The sequence below is a fragment of the Gossypium hirsutum genome, chromosome D12 (genome assembly GCF_007990345.1).
Source record: "Gossypium hirsutum isolate 1008001.06 chromosome D12, Gossypium_hirsutum_v2.1, whole genome shotgun sequence".
NCBI classification, from domain to species: domain Eukaryota; kingdom Viridiplantae; phylum Streptophyta; class Magnoliopsida; order Malvales; family Malvaceae; genus Gossypium; species Gossypium hirsutum.
The window spans coordinates 52,884,266-52,902,541 of NC_053448.1; the positions used below are offsets into that span (position 1 = coordinate 52,884,266).

Consider the following 18,276-nt stretch of genomic DNA (forward strand, 5'->3'; position numbering starts at 1 on the left):
TTAAAATGAATCTCATTATAATAATAAGATGCCACCATGATTCTGGATGGGACACACCACATAACATCTACTTGCATGTCATGCTTTTACATGGCAAAATTGGAACGTTCAACATACAAATTTGAAGGAGGGGACTTAAGTCCATGTCAAGAGGGGGTTGGTCAAGAACTGATACGGAGGAAGCCAGAAAAGAGTTTGGTAGTATGGGTGAAGCTTACCCTCCAAAATACTCTGGTAAGAATTATATTATTACATAATACTATGAAAATTTTCTTTACCTTAATCATCATTCCAATACGACAAAATATTATCCTTGGATAAACACTATGACAAGTTCCTACGGCAGATATTAATATTATTGAATTCTACACCCACCTGAATCCTCCGCATGATGAACATTGCCATATGCTGAAAGTTCAATTAGATCCATGTCCCGACCTAAAAGTTTAATCACACAATTGAAAGTCAAGGATTACCAAATCCTGGTTGTCATCTTATCAGAAGAAAAAAGATCATACAAAATTAGCAGTACCTGAAACCCGGCAATAAGAACTTTTCTGAATAAGATCAGCTCTAGACAACTCAGTCCGATTTCCCTTTGATCGATTAACAGTTGCCTAATGTTATCAAAACGAAATTCCAAACATCAGATTCCTGATTCTTCAGGTAAATTACAACTATGGAGTAATAATTAGTCGAGAAAAGAAAAACATTCCAAGTGATTCAAAATTGTTTAACAACTCAATGGAACTAATACAGTTGCAAAAGATTAAGCACTCAAATATGGACTAGCATGTCTCGAATATAGACCAATATCTTCTAAAACCTATGTTTGGATGAGGAAAAGACTCGTTGTATTGAACTCTACTCGAAGAGTTAGTCCCCACTTTGAATTGCTATCATAGGCAGACCCACATATAAGAATGTACAGGCTAAGTTTTATTTGTATCCTTATTTCTAAATAGTTTTATTCTACAGAAAGATTGACTGCATTAATAGAAAGAGTTTGTTACCACTTATAGATACAGAAAATATTCACACTAAATACTGGATCACTTTGTTATATTATGGTAAAAAGAAAGTCCCACTAAAATCCTTCAACAACACATTGGGAGGTAATTCTCTCTCATTCCTAATCCATGTACTTCACAAGGTTTGAACCTAAGATCTCTATCCTGGAAATCAGTTTAACTCTCTGTCATCCTCTAACCCATGAACTTCCCAGGGTCTAAACCTAATATCTCTAAATTGGAAATGGATTTAACTCTGTCATACTCTAACCCATGAACTTCCCAGGGTCTCAACCTAATATCTCTAAATTGGAAATCGATTTAACTCTGTCATTCTCTAAATTATGTACTTCCAGGGTTTGAACCTAAGATTTCTAAAAGTCACATCAAAGACATCAATTCTAACCAAGGAAAAGATTGACCAGAGCAAGCAGCTCTCTAAATAATTGCATTTTCCATACAAGGCAAGCTTTTTCCACCTAATTAGAAAGAATAATGACTCACTTTTTCGTCTTATTGTACTTTCACATACTACTTTTAATTTGCTCATTACTTGCTAAAAGAAAATCTACCTTAGGTAGATGATATTTGACTCAATTTTAGTAGTAGGTATATAGTTATGAGATTTTCAGCAATGAAGATTCTTGAGAAAACCAATAAATTGTGAATGAGAAGTGGATAAATGATTGCCTGGTCTTTGTATGTTAAGATAGATATATGCATCATAAATAACAATGGCAATAATAATAATAATCATCCAATCCATCATTATTTGAAAATTCATCAAGGCCATCTCGATCTTTATAAGATTCTTAGTTAACCAAACACTAATAAAAATATTATAAGGAATATTCTTTGGCCCCCCACTAACTTAAACTTTTGGTTTCACCACTGAGTCACTGACTGGTATCAGGCCTGAAAAAGGCAATTTCAACTGTGCTATGGCTACTCATATCATGCAAACTTGATTAAAATAGTTTCTAGGGGAAAGATTATATTCAAAAACGTTATTTTGTATATTCATTTCAGAATACCAAAGACTGATAAGGATTCTTCAATTCAATGCATTTAATTAAAAAGTTCCATTGCCGTGCTTTTTTATTTTTTGGTTCTAACCATTACTATGCTTAATACTAACCAAGTTATCTTTGTACTTGGTTCTTTTCATTTTCCATCCTTTTTCTTATGGTACTATGGTAAGGCAAACCAAGGTGCCTAGTCGCAAGCCAATAGAACATTGAACTCAGTTTAACGAGAGGAAGATGGGTAGCCCCGAGATGATTCTTGGGCCTCAAATTGCAACATTCCTATGATTCAAGTCAACGAAGTGTATTCAAGACTTAATAGGCAAGTAGCTGCCAATCCAGTTAAACCAGAGTGCAAGCATATAGTAATTACCTGTCCAAATAAATGAAAAGATCAACTACATTTTGTAGACTGATATCAGCTGTACCCTATGACTATCGGTCTCTTCCATACTTTATAGCATTGCAAAAATAAATAAAAATTCTATTTTGGCAGGTTAAAAATATTTTTAAACCAGAAGCATGTTACGAAATTTAGAAAAAACAGAGAAGGAAGTTGAAGATGCTATAGGAGGGAAAATCTCATACCTGTAAAACCTGACAGTTTTCTAATGTGCTTTTTCCTCCCTGAAATTCATGAAAAGAAATCAAATAAGGAGACAGACTCGGTAGATCCAGAACAGAGATACATGGAGTTCATGCATATAACAATACTACACAAGAAATTCAAGAGAGAGAGAAAGTTCAGGGACAGTCTTTGAGAGATTTAATAACGAAGAGAGTATGATTAGAAAGAGAAAACAACTTTTTGTTAAGTACGTGGTAATTGAATATCTGAGTAAATAATTACAAATGAAGGTCATTGTACAAAAGCAAGCTATATGTAAGGAACAATGAAAGCTGAAAAAAGAAAAACACAGTTCGGTGGATTCTCTAGTGAATAGTGACACACTACAGCAGCGCAGCATTGACTTTAAAATATTCAGGATTAACCACAACTTTGTCTATATTAGCTAGACGGCGTCTTGTGAATACATGATGCTTTCACCCTCAGCAAATATTAAACCTTTTGAGATTATGACCTAACACCGTGAGATTAGCCTCAAGGTCCTCCATTGCAACTTATATCATCTTGTATGTGAAAAATATGTTGAACATTAATTGAACAAAATAGTCCAGCTTAAGCGGGAACATTTCACAAGCTGCCTCAAGACACATCAACTACTATGGCTTCTACAACCTTGTCGCCAATTTCTGATCTTCACGTATTTTTTCCCTTTAGAAATTTTTAATACTGCTAATCATCATGCCTGATTCTTTCTACCAAATGATTCTCACCCAAAAGAGACTAGCATTTCAAGCTTTTCTTCATTAAGAGTGATTCAGAATAAAATATTCAGCTCGAAAGAAATTTTTCTATAGTTCTATGAAATCATTCCATTAAAAAATCGCTAAGTCATGACCAGTGCCGAACTAGAATTATTCCTTCACTCAGGGATCCGATCAGTTTTGGTCCTTGTGGATTCAAAGTCTTAATATCATAGTCCGCGGAATATAGTTATGGAATTCTTTGCAACTGAGTAATCACAACCACAAATGCCATTCTAATATAACAAATTTAGCAGAGGTATATTTTCACATATGAAATGGAGCAATAAATCAAGCAGCAATCTTGTTTCCTCTCTTTTTTGCTAATATCTGCTTCTGATCATAGAGGAATTACAGAATTCTTACAACAAAAATACTCACAAAACATAAAATTAGGAATTACATAATGAACCCAGAACAAATCTACAACACCCAAACCAAGCCAAACCCTCTTCAGAAAACATCTCTATTAAAAGATACAACAAGATATTCAAACTTGGATTTCAAATTTTCATGTTTTTGTTCAATTTTATAATAGTATTGAATGCATAATTAAATGAATTTCAATCATCAATTGATAGAAAAATAAATAAATCCAAATATTCAAATTCATCTTAGCAAATATAGCAAATGTTAGAATTAAGGGGGAAAAGAGAAAAACTACCTTGGAGTAAGGGATGATATGGTCGTAGTCATGGCACAAGCATCCGGGACAACCAACGAGCTTCCTGAAAACAATGTTACCAACAGCGTCGCGGCGCCAGCGATCTGGGTCTCGTCCCTTGACCTTGTCGGCCTTTTCCCAGCATTGTTGCTTGACGCTGTAAGGAAAGCTCCGGGGATTAGAGTTTGAATCTTGTGAAATTTGGAGACCTTCAAATAGACTGGTAACTGCGGAGCTCCGTTCTTGCTCAGTCACGGACAGTTCACCGTCGACCAAAGAGGCTGAGGGCGGCGTAAGCTTTGATGAGCGTGAACGACGTGGAGAGGATGGCGAAGACTTTGATTTTCTCTTGGTTTTGGAATCTTTGCCATCTATTATCATTTTTTCTCTTTTTGGTTGGTGTTGCCTTGCCTTCGTTTGGGAGGGAACATTATTTAACTTCTCCCAATCCGGATAATACTGTGTATAAATCATTCGGATAAACTCAACTAGGGGCGTTTGAAATATGGATTTAAAATTTTACTCAAAATTATTTATATTTGTAAAAGATTAACTCAAGCTTTGTTTATATTATTATTTAAATTTTTTAAAAATATTTATTTTATTTTATTATTTAATAATTTTATATAATTTTTTATTTATTGAAAATTTTTATACAGTCATCTTTAACATTATTTTAATGTTTACATTACAATATTATTATATATTTGGTATATGTTTAATTTTTTTAATATGTTCTAAATTACATAATATATAAAAATAACATAATATATATAAAGTATTATAAACTTAAAAATGGGTTAGGTCGAGTCGGGCTTGGGCCTTAAATGTTCAAGCTCGAACTCGACTCATATTTTAAACGGGTCTAATATTTTTGCCTAGGCCCATTTTTCAGGCCTAATATTTTTGCCCAAACATCCCAAATTTTGGACGGGCCTTCAAGCTTAGGCGAATAACTCGGCCCATGAACAGGTCTAGGATCAATCTACTTTAAAAATTATAATGGATCCTTGACAATTAATTATGTTTTTTCTTTTTGTCACTTAACCATTAAATGTCTAGCAGAAAAATAACATGACCTTTTTTTAAAGATAAACTTAGCCTATAATATTTATCCATTTTGTTACTTTGGTGGTAGATATAATAACATTTAAGATAGATTTTATTTATCTAAGTCATTTAGTAATCAAACATTTTCAAAGAATTTCAAAGACTTGCAAAATACTTAAAACATGTTTTTAAATGTATTTGAACTTATCCAAATATTTTTGAGCCACCAAAATGTTCTAATGTGTTTAAAATGTTTTAAAGTTATTTTGGTAACTAAGTATCAATACTAATGGTCTAGGTTTTGATACGTAGCAAGCCAATAGCCAGATAACGAAACTAGAAGGTCATGTATGAATACATCCTTTAAAAGTACCGATACATGCTTTAGATGTATCAACATGTGGCTATCAGAACGGCTACTAATGGCTATGTTTATGAAAAGTATTGATACATCATTGGTATGTATCGATACATGAGTCGCAGTTCCACTTTTTAAGTCCGAGATTAATATTTTCAATGACTCCAAAACATCTCCAGCAACTATAAACATCCACAAAATTGTTCTTTGGTATAAATACAAGTCAAAGGCACATGAAGACATAAGAGAGACACATCCAAACACTGAAATCAATAAAATTCATTTCAAATCTTCCTTTTTTCATATTCTCTTGTACGTAATCTTTTAGGTGCTTATTGTAATTTCTTCTATCATTTTGATTGTTTGAGTGAACAAGCACTTATAAATACGCACCATGAGAGGTCGTCATTGTTTATATTTTTTCTTTTTATAATTAAAGAGTGTACTTAAGGTTGTTGGGTAGAAAACTTTAGGGGTATTTAAAGGGTTTCTAATTGAGTCTTGTAAAAGTTAGAGGAGTTTACTTAAACTATAAAAACTAGGGAGTGTTTCTATCTTAACCTTGTTAAAAAGATAGAGATGGTAAGTGTTAGACCTTTTTGCTTAAAAGATAGCATTTCTTATAGTGAATTGGGAAAATGTTTAGTTGAGGTATACTAAAGTAGTAGAGGTAGGCAATTAGAGCCGAACCATTAAAAATTGAAGTGTCAAAGCTTTTCTTTCTTGTACTTTTAGTTTAGAAAAGTTTGTAGAGAAAATTTTAAATACCAATTCATCCCTCTTGATTTTTTTGGCCTAAAACACCTTAGCCTTCAATTTTCAAAATTTAGTCAAATAGCTTTCTTTTGGATAGGAAAGCTAATTGAACTATTAAAATTTTAGTGGGAATTACATGGAAGCCTGCATGACCGTCTATGTGTTATTGACTAGTAACATGGATGATTTTTCTAAAATTTTTTGTGAACTTTTTAAAACCTTTTTATTAATTATTTTAATGTTTTCTTAAGTATACGTGGATTGCCACGCGCGCAACCACGTCAATGTCGTTAAAATTTTAATAGTCCATGCAACTTCTTTCATCTAAAAGAGAGCAATTTGGCTAAATTTTAAAGGTTGACTTGAGGGCCAATGTGATCTCAAAAAATAGAATTAGGGGCCAAAGTGACAAAAGAAGTAAACATTAGGGGCTAAATTTATCATTATGCCTATTTTATTTGGCATAATAAGAATTTTAGTTTTAGTGTTTACAAGTTATATAAATTTGGTCCTAGTAATAAAAAAAATTAACCTTCAATGTTTACACATTATATCAATTTGGCCATGCTTTAAAAAAATTAAAAATACTAATTTCAAAAAAAAAATTAAAATTTATTAAAAAAACACATAAAAAAACTTTGAATATCAACAAGAAGTTTATTATGCATATATATTAGATTATGACACACTCACCATGTGGGTGAAAAAAAAATCTATGTAAAAATCTAGAGTAAACTGTATAAATGGTCACCCAACTATGCTTGTGCTTTTGTTTTAGTTACCCAACTTTAATTTTTTTTAATTTAGGCCCTAACATTTGTATTCGTTCTTATTTTGGTCACATGTTGTTAAATTGATAACAAAAATAATAATGTGGCCTTTTTATAACTGATATGATAATGCATTTAGTCCTCAATACTTACATATTCTATCAGTTTGGTCCTATTCTAAATAATTCAATAAATTTAACCTTTTACATTTACAAATTCTATCAATTTAATCCTCTAACTTTAAAAAAGTTTAAAGAAAGAAAAGGAAGAATCATCTTACCTTTTTTAAGTTTCAAATAACACCCAACAATAAGATATCAAGAGTATGATTAATTTTTTTACACTAAACGAACCCTTAATCCAAAAAATAAATAAAAGAAATGGTTCTCAAAACAAAGGTGTAACGGGCCAATTTAGCCCGGGCCCAAATTACAAATAAAACAAAAAAGGATTAAACCAAAAATATAATAAAGTCTAAATAAAAAGTCCAAAGTCCATTTACAAAGAAAAAATAGCCTGAATTACAAGCCCGAATTAAAAAACCTAAAAGCCCAAAAATTAAAAAAAAAACAAGAACCCTAGCCTTTCTTCGCGCCGCAGCCTCGCCACATTGGTAGGCGTGCCGCCTGACACTCCTTCTGCCACCACCTCCGTTCCGTTGACTCTCTAGGGACACCTACAAAAAAGGGAAGAACAAGGACAGATGCAAGCACAAACACGCAAAGCAGTAGAAACAGTAAAGAAAATATAAAAGAATAGTAATATACAGTGTTGTAATTTGGCTATAAAAGCCATAACAGCTACATGTATTTTTACACACACGAAAAGCAATTGAAAAAAATAAAAACATTAACAAAGGTGATCCCTTTTTTATTTTTGTTTTATTTCAGAAAAAATTATAATAAATAAAAGTAAAAAACGTTTCTCACCTGTGCCGCTTCATCTACCCCGTCGTCAGAAGCCTTCTCTGGCATTGAAAATGGCCAGGGGAGGGTTGAAGATATTTCTTTTTTAAACCGAAGGCCTAGCGTTTAGATTCGGGTCGAAAAAAAGGCTAAAGCGACCTTTCTTTTTCTCTCCGGCCACCGGAGGCGACGACCACCGTCATCGATGACCGGTGGCCACGACAGGCTACCGACGACCTCCATGGTCGAATTCTGGGTTATCCCCAGAGAGAAAAAGAGAGAAATAAGGAAATTTTTTTAGAAAGCTGTTGAAATGGTTTTTGTTATGTTTTTTTTTATATAAAGTCCAATACGACGTCGTTTTGGGCCTAAGCTTCAGGCGCCAAAACGGCGTCGTTTTAAAACTAATCGGAAAATTGACCCGACCAAACATCCTTTTAAAATTAAAATACATGAGATTTAATTAAATAATAAATTAAAAAAGCAAGCTTATTTTCGAGGATTCGAGATGTGTCCTAACTTACGGGATATGACCTTTTGTCACATCGAGATAAAATGCCCTTTTACATACGTTTTGATTAAAAATAATATTATGCAAAGTGGGGTCGTGTTTTAAACTCTTTTCAAATTTTCAAATTTTCAATTTCTTGACACTAAAGACATCAAGTAATTAACTAGGTACCAATTTTGGGCATAACGAGGGTGTTAATTCTTCCTCGTGCGTAACCGACTCCCAAACCTATTTTCTGGATTTTTGTAGACCGAAAAACATTGTTTTAATAAATCAAATCTCTTATTAAAACAATCAAATTATGAGGTGACCCGATCACACCTCCTAAAATTATGAGGTGGCGACTCCCATTTTCATTTGTTTTAAAATCAAAAGTCGATTTCAAAAAAAGGTTTCGACAAAAGGTATTTTCAATAAAGGTTCGTTTAGTGTAAAAATATTTTAATCATAAATATTTTAATCATACTCTTGGTATTTGATTGTTGGGTGTTCTTTTAAACTTGAAAAACGTAAGTTGATTCTTCCTTTTCTTTCTTCAAACTTTTAAAAAGAAGTTTGAGGATTGATAAAATTTATAAATGCGAAGGGTTAAATTTATTGAATTATTTAGAAATAGGATCAAATTGATACAATATGTAAGTATTGGGGACTAAATGTGTTATTGTACCAATTAGAAGAAGGTCACATCGTTATTTTTGTTATTAATTTAACGATAAGTGACCAAAACAAGAACGAATACAAACATTAGTGCCTATGTTAAAAAATTTAAGTTTGGTGACCAAAACATGATCGCAAGCATAGTTGGGTGACCACTTGTATAGTTTACCAAAAAATGTAACAGCCCAATTTTTAGTAGTATCGGAAACAGTGATTAGGGATCACTAAATTCGACAAGTAAGCTTGAAAATTTAATAAATTAATAATTATGGGTCAAGTGCGAATTTAGAAGATTTTTTGAATTAGTGAATTCTGTGATTTAGTGAATTTGTGATTTAAAAAGAATTTAATTGGTAAATTGGGTCTAAAACGAGATATCGAGACCTCGAATTCATAAGTCAAGCCATAAATATTTTTATAAATATTTATGGAGTGTCATTGAGTTAGTATAAACGTTTCGTTAGAAAATTTTAACGTTTGGATAGTCAATTAATTAAAAGGACTAAATTGAAAATAGTGTAAAATTTGTTAAATTGTGATTAAATAGTTTAAGTGACTAATAAGAAGGGATTTAAAAGGCAATTAGGCCTAAAGTATATAGGCTGGACAGTTTGGGCAAGAAAATCAGCAAGAAAATAAGGAGAAATAAGGGCAAAATTGGAAATTTTGCAAATTAAACATATAAAATAAAGACAAAATTGAAAAATCTAGAGATTTCTTCATAATTTAACAGCAAAAACGCCATAGGAGGTCTGAAACAAGCTGGTTTCTCATATTTTTATACCATATCGGGAATTCGAAGATAAACGCAGAAAAGAGAAAATATCAAACTAGTCCCTGAACTTTTACAACTCCTACAAATTGGCCCAGGTAAGTTCATAGGCTGAATTTTTATGATTAATTGTTAATGTGGGAATGATATATTGTATCAATTCGTATATTGTTGTTGAATTATGATTATGGTAAAAATGAGAAAAAAAATATTGTTAGTTTAAATTAAGGGATACACAGGTATGATGTTTCAGTGAAGAAAGCCATACTGAGTTGTGAAAAGTAGGTATGGTGTTTCAGTGAAGAAAACCATATTGAGTTGTGAAAAGTAGGTATGGTATTTCAATGAAGGAAACCATACTGAGTTATAGCATTATAAAATATTCAAGCAAATCGTGGCACTGGGCAAACGATGTACTCAAATCCGTAAGACGATCCTTAATTTGACAAGTATTTGTAAGTGCAATTGAAGCTAAATGTTGGAATATAAGTTGATATTTGATATTGAGCTCAATTGAGTAAATTCATTGTTTGAGATTGTGGTTGGCAAGAAATGTTGTATTATACTTTAAAATTTCATGAAGACTATGGTATGTTATTTTATATGAATGTTATTAAATTGAGATAATTGTGAAAATATAAATGTTTGAATAAAAGTTATAATTTAGTGGAACATTGGATTGAGTACTTTCGTTCAGTGACTCATATGCATTGATGGAAAAGACTGGTTGGACCATGGCAATATGTGATATGTGATCGGTGTGATATATGCTTCCATGTAAGACCATGGTTGGGCTATGGCTTCGGTGTGTGATATGTGTGTGCAAGACCATAGTTATACTATGGCATTTTAAAAAACGAAGTACTCAATTCCGTAACCGTTTCCTAAATTGATTAAGAAAAGGAAGAATTAGTGAAATTATATATTGTATAATTGTTATAAGATGTTCGGTAAGAATTATTTTCTATGCCTATGAACTTACTAAGCTTACATAAGCTTACTCCTGTGTGATTAATGTTCTTTGTAGATTGATGTGAAATCGCTGGATCGGATCAACACATCAGGGCACACTATCAAGATTACTTCGGTATATTTTATTGTGCATCTTAAGGTTTATATGGCATGTATAGGGTTTAATTGAAAGAAAGTGAAGGTGTTATAAACTTAGTTATCAACATTTTCCACTAAAACAGTTTTTGGACGGCAGCGTTGACATGAATTTGAAAAATCACCAAAAATGGTGGAAATTGAATTAGAAGCTCAGTGAGATAAGAAATTAAATCTGAATGAGTCTATTTTCATATGAAAGAAATAGATTAAGCAAAAGAATTGAATATTTTTAGATATTTGAATTTTAGTGAGACAGAGACAGGGTTAGAATAGTGTTTGAAATCCCCTATTCTGAATTTATAAAATCATTAAAAATTGTACAGAAGAAGTTATAATTTATATTTCTAGATTCCTTAGTGAGTCTATTTTAAATAGAAACAAACGATAATGTTATCCAAATTCTGTACAATGAGATAATTAATTTTTAGTGAAGAGGGGTCAGAGCTGCCAAACAATGAAACAGGGGAGACTTTAAAGAATAAAATGTACTAATTTGCTAAACCCAAAATTCTGAAAATTTTATGGTAAGAATATATATGAGTCTAGTTTTAGGGAAAATTTACGTATCTAAATTTTGAGTTTCGTAACTTGAGTTATAATTAAATTAGTGACTGTTCGCAGGTGGACAGTTTTATTATGAACAGTGAAATGAATTGTTTTGATTTGTTTTAGTATTCGGAAAATTATTAATGTTCCCAGTTGGGACCCGAACTGTTTCTATTGCATGATTTATGGTCTCGAGATTTCTTTTTAGGGACATATTGAATGAACGTGAGTGAATTAATTTTAAAAGCAAATTTTTATGCTCTGAACTAGTAAGTTAAGTTAGGTAATGCCTCGTGCTCGACTCCGGCAACGGTCTCGGGTAAGGGGTGTTACAAAAAATCTATTTATAAAAATTTTATATAAAAATCAATTGAGGTTTTGGTTAAAATCATTAAGTTAAAAGTTTAAAACTCATGCGTCCTAAGTTCAAATCTTATTATAGTATTATATTATTAGAAAGAACATGAGAGACAAAACACCATCGTATTAATATTTGTTACTTTGTATATAAAAGGGTATTTTAATAATTTCCAATTGAGTTTGTGTTCAATTGGTTCGTGACATTAATTCAGTGCTTAATAGAAATACTAGATTTTGGCACAATCTTGATGTAGTAAAAAATAAAATTATGTAGCAAATATATTTATAAAAAATTAATATAAACAACAAATTAAGCTTTTGTTGAAATGGTAGAGTATAAATGTTGAAAACTATAGAGGCTTGAGTTCAAATTTTTATTTTTGGTGTGTATATTTTTCTTTTTTATTTTCTATATAAAATATATAGATAACAAAAGCAGCCTCAAAATAATACAATTTACTTTATAAAATGAGGGTGTTTTCGGCATTACTTAAATGATTTTGTGCTCGATTGACTTGAGACACCATCTCAATCAAGTGCTTGATGCGTGTGTGCACACACATATACTAGATTATGGTGCTCACAATCAAATATGACTTTGGTTGAAACAATAAATTTAAGATGTTAAAAAAATTAAGTTTTGGGTTCAAATCCCATCATATGCAAGTGTTTTTCTATATTTTATATGAAAAGACAAAAGTTTCCCTAAAATATTATTTATTACTTTGTAAAAATAATGGGCTTTTAGTAATTTTACGACTAAGTTGGAACATGGTTGATGGGTGACACCAACTTAGTCAAAATCATATACTAGATTATAAACACCCTCGGTGTTTACATATTTATTTAATTTGGTATTTGATTCTAAAATATTCAACAAATTTAGCCTCAACATTTACAAAAATATTGTAGGTTAAATTTGTTAAATTGTGACCAAATTGATAGAATGTATAAATTCTGAGAGTTAAATTTGTTATTATACCAATCAAATTTATGTAAATTGATGTAAAACATTAGCAATGTGATTAATTGTCTTTAGTTGCTCACTTTCGAAATTGAAAAAGATTAAATTACTCCAATTTTTTTAGAGGGACCAATATGTTTAATTTCAAAATTAAGAGGGAATGGAGAGGTCTTTTTTTTATCAAAATTTTATATTAAGACCAAGTGAGGCATGGTTGAAATGGTTAAGTTAAAAGTTTAAAACACAAGCATTCCAAGTTTAAATCCCATTATAATATTATTTTATTAAAAAATGAAAAGACAAAAACACCATTTAATAGAGTATGGGCCTCAAATTCTAACCCAAGATGATGTTAGGCTTAACCTTTTACAAGGCCCATTTGAGAAGCCCAAAAGATCACAAAATTGAAGCCCATATGATACATGCATGATGGGGTAAATTTTATAACTTAAATTAATCGAAGTTATTTTTCAAGCTCAAAAGATCAATTGATTTGCAACAAGTTTTTGGATGTGATCCAAACATTTCTATGTTAAAATGTCTTTATATCGATTGAAGAGCTATCTGTCAGCTTCAAAATATACTTTGAATCACCCGATTTTGAGTCTGGAAGCTCAAGTTATGACCATTTTATTGAAGATTGCATAAGCAAAATTTATGGACAAAATTATTACGACTTTCGGGCTTTAATTAAAGTTTAAATTCGATTTGAAGACTTAATTTTTATTATATGTAGGCCCAATATTATATTTATTAGGTTTTATATTATTTATTTATTCCAAAATTTAGGATATTTTCTAGGTTGAGATTTCTCTATATCAATCGAAGAACTATCTATTAGCTTCAAAATGCACTTTGAATTACTCGGTTTCAAGTTTGGGAGCTCAAGTTATGGTTGTTTTAGTGAAGTTTGCACGAATAAAATTTTTGGACGGGATTATTATGGCTTTCGGACTTTAATTCGAGTTTAAATTTGATTTTAAGGCTTAATTTTGATTATATGTGAGCCTAATATTGTATTTATTAGGTTTTATATTATTTATTTATTTATTCCAAATTTTAGGATATTTTAAAATATTTAAGTTGTTTTATGTTTCTTAGTTAATAAGTAAGTTTAATTCAATTGACCTATTTTTTGTTTAGATTAATTAAAGTTTCGTTATATTTTAGAGTTTTATTTTGATGTAATTAAATAACCAGAGCAACATCATTATTATTATGTATGATGTTTTTTATTATTTAATTCAATACAAATTTTTGAGTTTACTTTTTTGCAAGACCTCTTTATTGTGTTTTTTTAGAAATTGTTTTCTTCAATAACCATGTGAATATACTATTAACCTCCTAATTTATTAGGGTTCAATTTTAAGGATTGGTTAGAACTATTTGTAAAGCTTGTTGAAGATTCTTTAAAGGATTTCACAAGGTATCACCTTTTTAACATTTTCCATGTTCTCCATATCATTATTAATCTTGATTGTGTTCATCTAGATGGTAAAGTTAAAAAATCATTAAAATCATTTAAACAATATAAAAAATATATTTTTTTAAAATTTTAAAAAATTAATCAAAATGATGATGTGTCATCTACGTGACAATCCACGTATTGGCATGTCAATTACAAAGTTAACTTTTCCATCCATTTTAGGATGATTTGATAAAAATGTAAATTTAAAAGTTAAAAAAGATAAAAATTAAATAAAAGGCTAAAATGAGTTTTTCTATAAAATCAGAGAGTGAAAACTATCGCTATGCTAGATTAAAACATGGCTCACCGACATAATGACTTTTTTTTTACATTTTACCCCTTGTATTATTTGTATGCTGGATTATTTTTATGATATAATTTTATTTAAAATATATTTTCTATTGATAAAAACTTTAATATATTTGTTTCATATAAATTTTAACGCATTTATGGAATATTTTAAATATTTGTATATTATATTCTGGTTGAATTAAGCTCCTGAAAAGTAGGAATTTTAGTTAGAAAATTGTTGGGATGTGTTCACATTGATTTTAAAATTTTATATTAAGAATATTGTAATAAAATTATGATTTCCAAACTTAGGAATAAATAATATAAATAATAGGGAAACTTTATCCAAATAATCCCAACACGTTATAAACATCGACGAAAAGTAGTGAAGAGATTGTTCATAGAAACTTCCATCAGCTTATTCTATAAACCATTTACATTTTCCATACATGTAACATCATGTTTGGTTTGGTGTATTGGCAAAGCCAATACACCCCTAATCGGTGGGCCCCACCTAATCCGGGTGTATTACGTCGTTTGGTTTGGTGTATTAGTAAAACGCACCTAATCCGTTACCTTCCTAATCGATGAAAACCACCGATTTCTATTCCCCCCTTTTGCCCAGATTGGCTACCGATTCAGCATCACCTCCCTAATTTACCATCCCCCGATCCCCTTTGTTTCTCTTCTGTTCCTTCATCCGATTTCCTTCCTTGTTTCTTTGCTTTTCTTTTCTTCCGATTTGCTCCCACTCCATTACGCCTCTTTTCTGCCGATTTGCTCCCTCATTTTCTTTTCTTTTCTTTACTTTTCTTTTTCTCTCTGCCACTCTTTCGATTCCCTTCTCAACCAGTCGACCTTTTTTTTTCTTGTTCTCTCTGTCACTCCGATTGCTCTCAGTTGGTGGGTCTCCAGGTTTCTGTAACTGAAAGGTAAAGGAATGGAATCACTGTAATACGCTTCAACTCTTTTTTTTCTTTTCTTTTCTTTTCTAACTCTATTTTTCTCTCTGTAATTAGTGTAACAAAGGAATCTATGCCTTAGTTTTATGAATGTTTTCTTGCATGGAAGTTAGGGTCCCAACTATTTAATTTAATTTTATAAGTTGATATTGGTGCAAATATGTATAATCGAATGAGAGTGGTAGTGAAAAGCTGTATAAAATTGGTGTGATCTTTTGAACTCTGATGAAGTATGAGTTGAAATATAACAGTGGGTTATCTTCTTCAATAAAAAAATTGGAAGAATATATAAAATATACTTTTTACTGATTCAATTTGATTTTTAATAGGTTAATTTAAAATTCGGTTCTTACATGATCACCAAACTAAATGAGCAACTGATTGGACCAACCTAGTGAATCAGTCCAGTCCCATTTTTTTAATTTCATGGCTTGATGCAAAACAACAGAGGTAAAGTATAAAACAGTAGCAATAAGTAAATGTGAAAAAAGAAGTCAAAATAGTGGGAAACATTCCCATAACTCAGCGCTCATTCTCTGGTGAAATACTATCAAGCAAACTGTTGATCCAATGAAATAAAGAAGATCTGAAAGGGTAATAAAGAAGATCAAGCAAACATGTTCTTAGTATCAATGGCTGCCTTGTAGTGTCTTTAGCTTTTTTCTGCATGTTAGCATATTCGAATCACTGCCTTGTTAGTGCAGTGACTTCTTCATCGATTATTGCACTGTTAACCTAATCGGTTTCCCCTTTTCCGATTACAGGTTGTTCTTTATATATCTCTGCCCCGATCAAGTCAGTACAGGTTAGTTTCCCGGATTGCATGTTTCTATTGCTGTTTATTTCAAATTTCTGTTTATTTCCTTTTGAGTCATCGTATGTCATTGAAGTAATAGAGATGTTTATCTTCATCTGTTGTGCATGTATACGATTGAAACTTTATTTGTTATCTCGGTCTCTGTTGTCATTGATTTCGTTTATTATGTTCTTCATCATTTAGCACAGGAAGATACAGTGGTGGGAATAATTTCATCGATTTTTGCTATTGTCTGATTAAATCTTGATTAAGGATGATCTTGACAGTGCTGTATGAAAGAAACATTATAAAGCATTATTATTCTATACTACCTTTAATCTATAAGAAACGATAAGAAACGATAAGAAAGCATACAATTTATTGAATCATGATTTTCATGCTGGATGAATAGACTATGTGATGATAAAATTTGCATGTAGAGAGAGATAGAGAGTCAGTGATGATGGCAACACTCCCCTTCAATCCCTTTGCTCTTGTACTACAATTGTATTTTGAGGTCATTTTAAGTTGCTTACGAAATTCTTCAAGTTTGTATCCATTAATTTGAGTGATAAATAAAATGGCGACTTGATTTTTATATCAAATGTGTTTTATCTTAATTTCATCGTTAAGTATTTTCTCATGAGTATAGTGATAGTACATGTTTACATTCTACATTCGTGCATCAATGCATCAAAAGCTAGATTAGGGTCTAGTTGTATTACCAATTGGTTGTTGCAATACAACTTAACTGCATAGTAACATGCTGCTTTAGACATTTCAATTATACTATACTTACCATATGTACATCTCGTGCTTCCGTTGCTATTGCCCTGTATTCGGCCTTTGTGCTTGATCGTGGCACAATAGGTTGTCTCTTGCCATAACAAGAGATGATAGTGGACCCCAAATAATGTGTGTGACCATGGTTTTCTAATCAAATTCAGCCTGTTTGACTGGAAATATGAAATTGCTTGCTTCATATTTGAAGAATTTATAGGCGATTGCGATTTTGGTTGGTTTGTTCTGGAAATTGTTTTGATAGTCTGCTGGACAATGTTATTCATTTGTATTGATTTGTTAGTGACTAGAAGATGAAACTGGAAATTGTTGCATTTGTTTTGATATTGGTCTTGATTTGTTCTGAAATTGTTTTGATTGTCTGCTGGAAATTGGTATGATTGGCTGCTGGAAATTGTTTTGATTGTCTGCTGGAAATTGTGTTGATTTGTTTATGTTAGTCAGTAGAATATGAAAACAATTTGCACAATGTGTTCTTGATTTCTTTCTCAGTTGAAAATGAAAATGGATATGCTAGTGACGATAACGAGTTACTTGCAGGACATGTTCATTGTTTGTTTTCTAAGATACATGAGATACACGTGATAAAACCGTTTGGTTGATAATTCACTATTAATAATAATTGATAGTAAATTGAGTTAAGTGAATTAAGATAATAATAATTATTATCATCTTAAAAAAAATTGGATTTTTCTGATTTGAAAAAATGGAGATTAAATCAAAACATGTGATTGATGATATGTTTTCATTTACACCAATTAAAATCGGTCGAATTTCGGTGCTAAAAATTTATAAACTGATTATAAACTGCTTGTGTCGAACATCGAGGAGTTTATTTCGATTTAAACTTATAACTATTTGAATTCAACTCAAGTATATTTTTATTTATCTTCGAGAATGTTGAAGTTTTACTAAAAGTATTATAAAGGTCTTTTCTAATATGAGGTATGAGTAAATTGGTTGTTTTTTTTAAATTTCTTTGAACAGTTTTTAAAAAGTGCAAAAGAAGACCTATATTTCCATATGAAAATAAAATATTTGAAGTCCATTAACATATACTAGTAAAGTTGTAATTTATTAGAACGTTAATGTCGGATATTTTGGTTAAGATTTTCAAATAATCGAAAGAATA

The 18,276-nt window shown here is 31.0% G+C and overlaps 1 protein-coding gene across 1 annotated transcript; it reads right to left on the bottom strand.

Moving 5' to 3' along the window:
• Positions 1 to 202: 202 nt before the first annotated feature.
• On the bottom strand, positions 203 to 4,569 carry LOC107946521 (uncharacterized). The gene is made up of 4 exons (XM_016880894.2): positions 4,068 to 4,569; positions 2,624 to 2,662; positions 533 to 617; positions 203 to 438 (listed from the first exon to the last, which is right to left on the bottom strand). The coding sequence occupies exons 1-4, from the start codon at positions 4,539 to 4,541 to the stop codon at positions 356 to 358; spliced, it is 681 nt and encodes a 226-aa protein (XP_016736383.2). The 5' UTR covers positions 4,542 to 4,569; the 3' UTR covers positions 203 to 355.
• Positions 4,570 to 18,276: the final 13,707 nt, after the last annotated feature.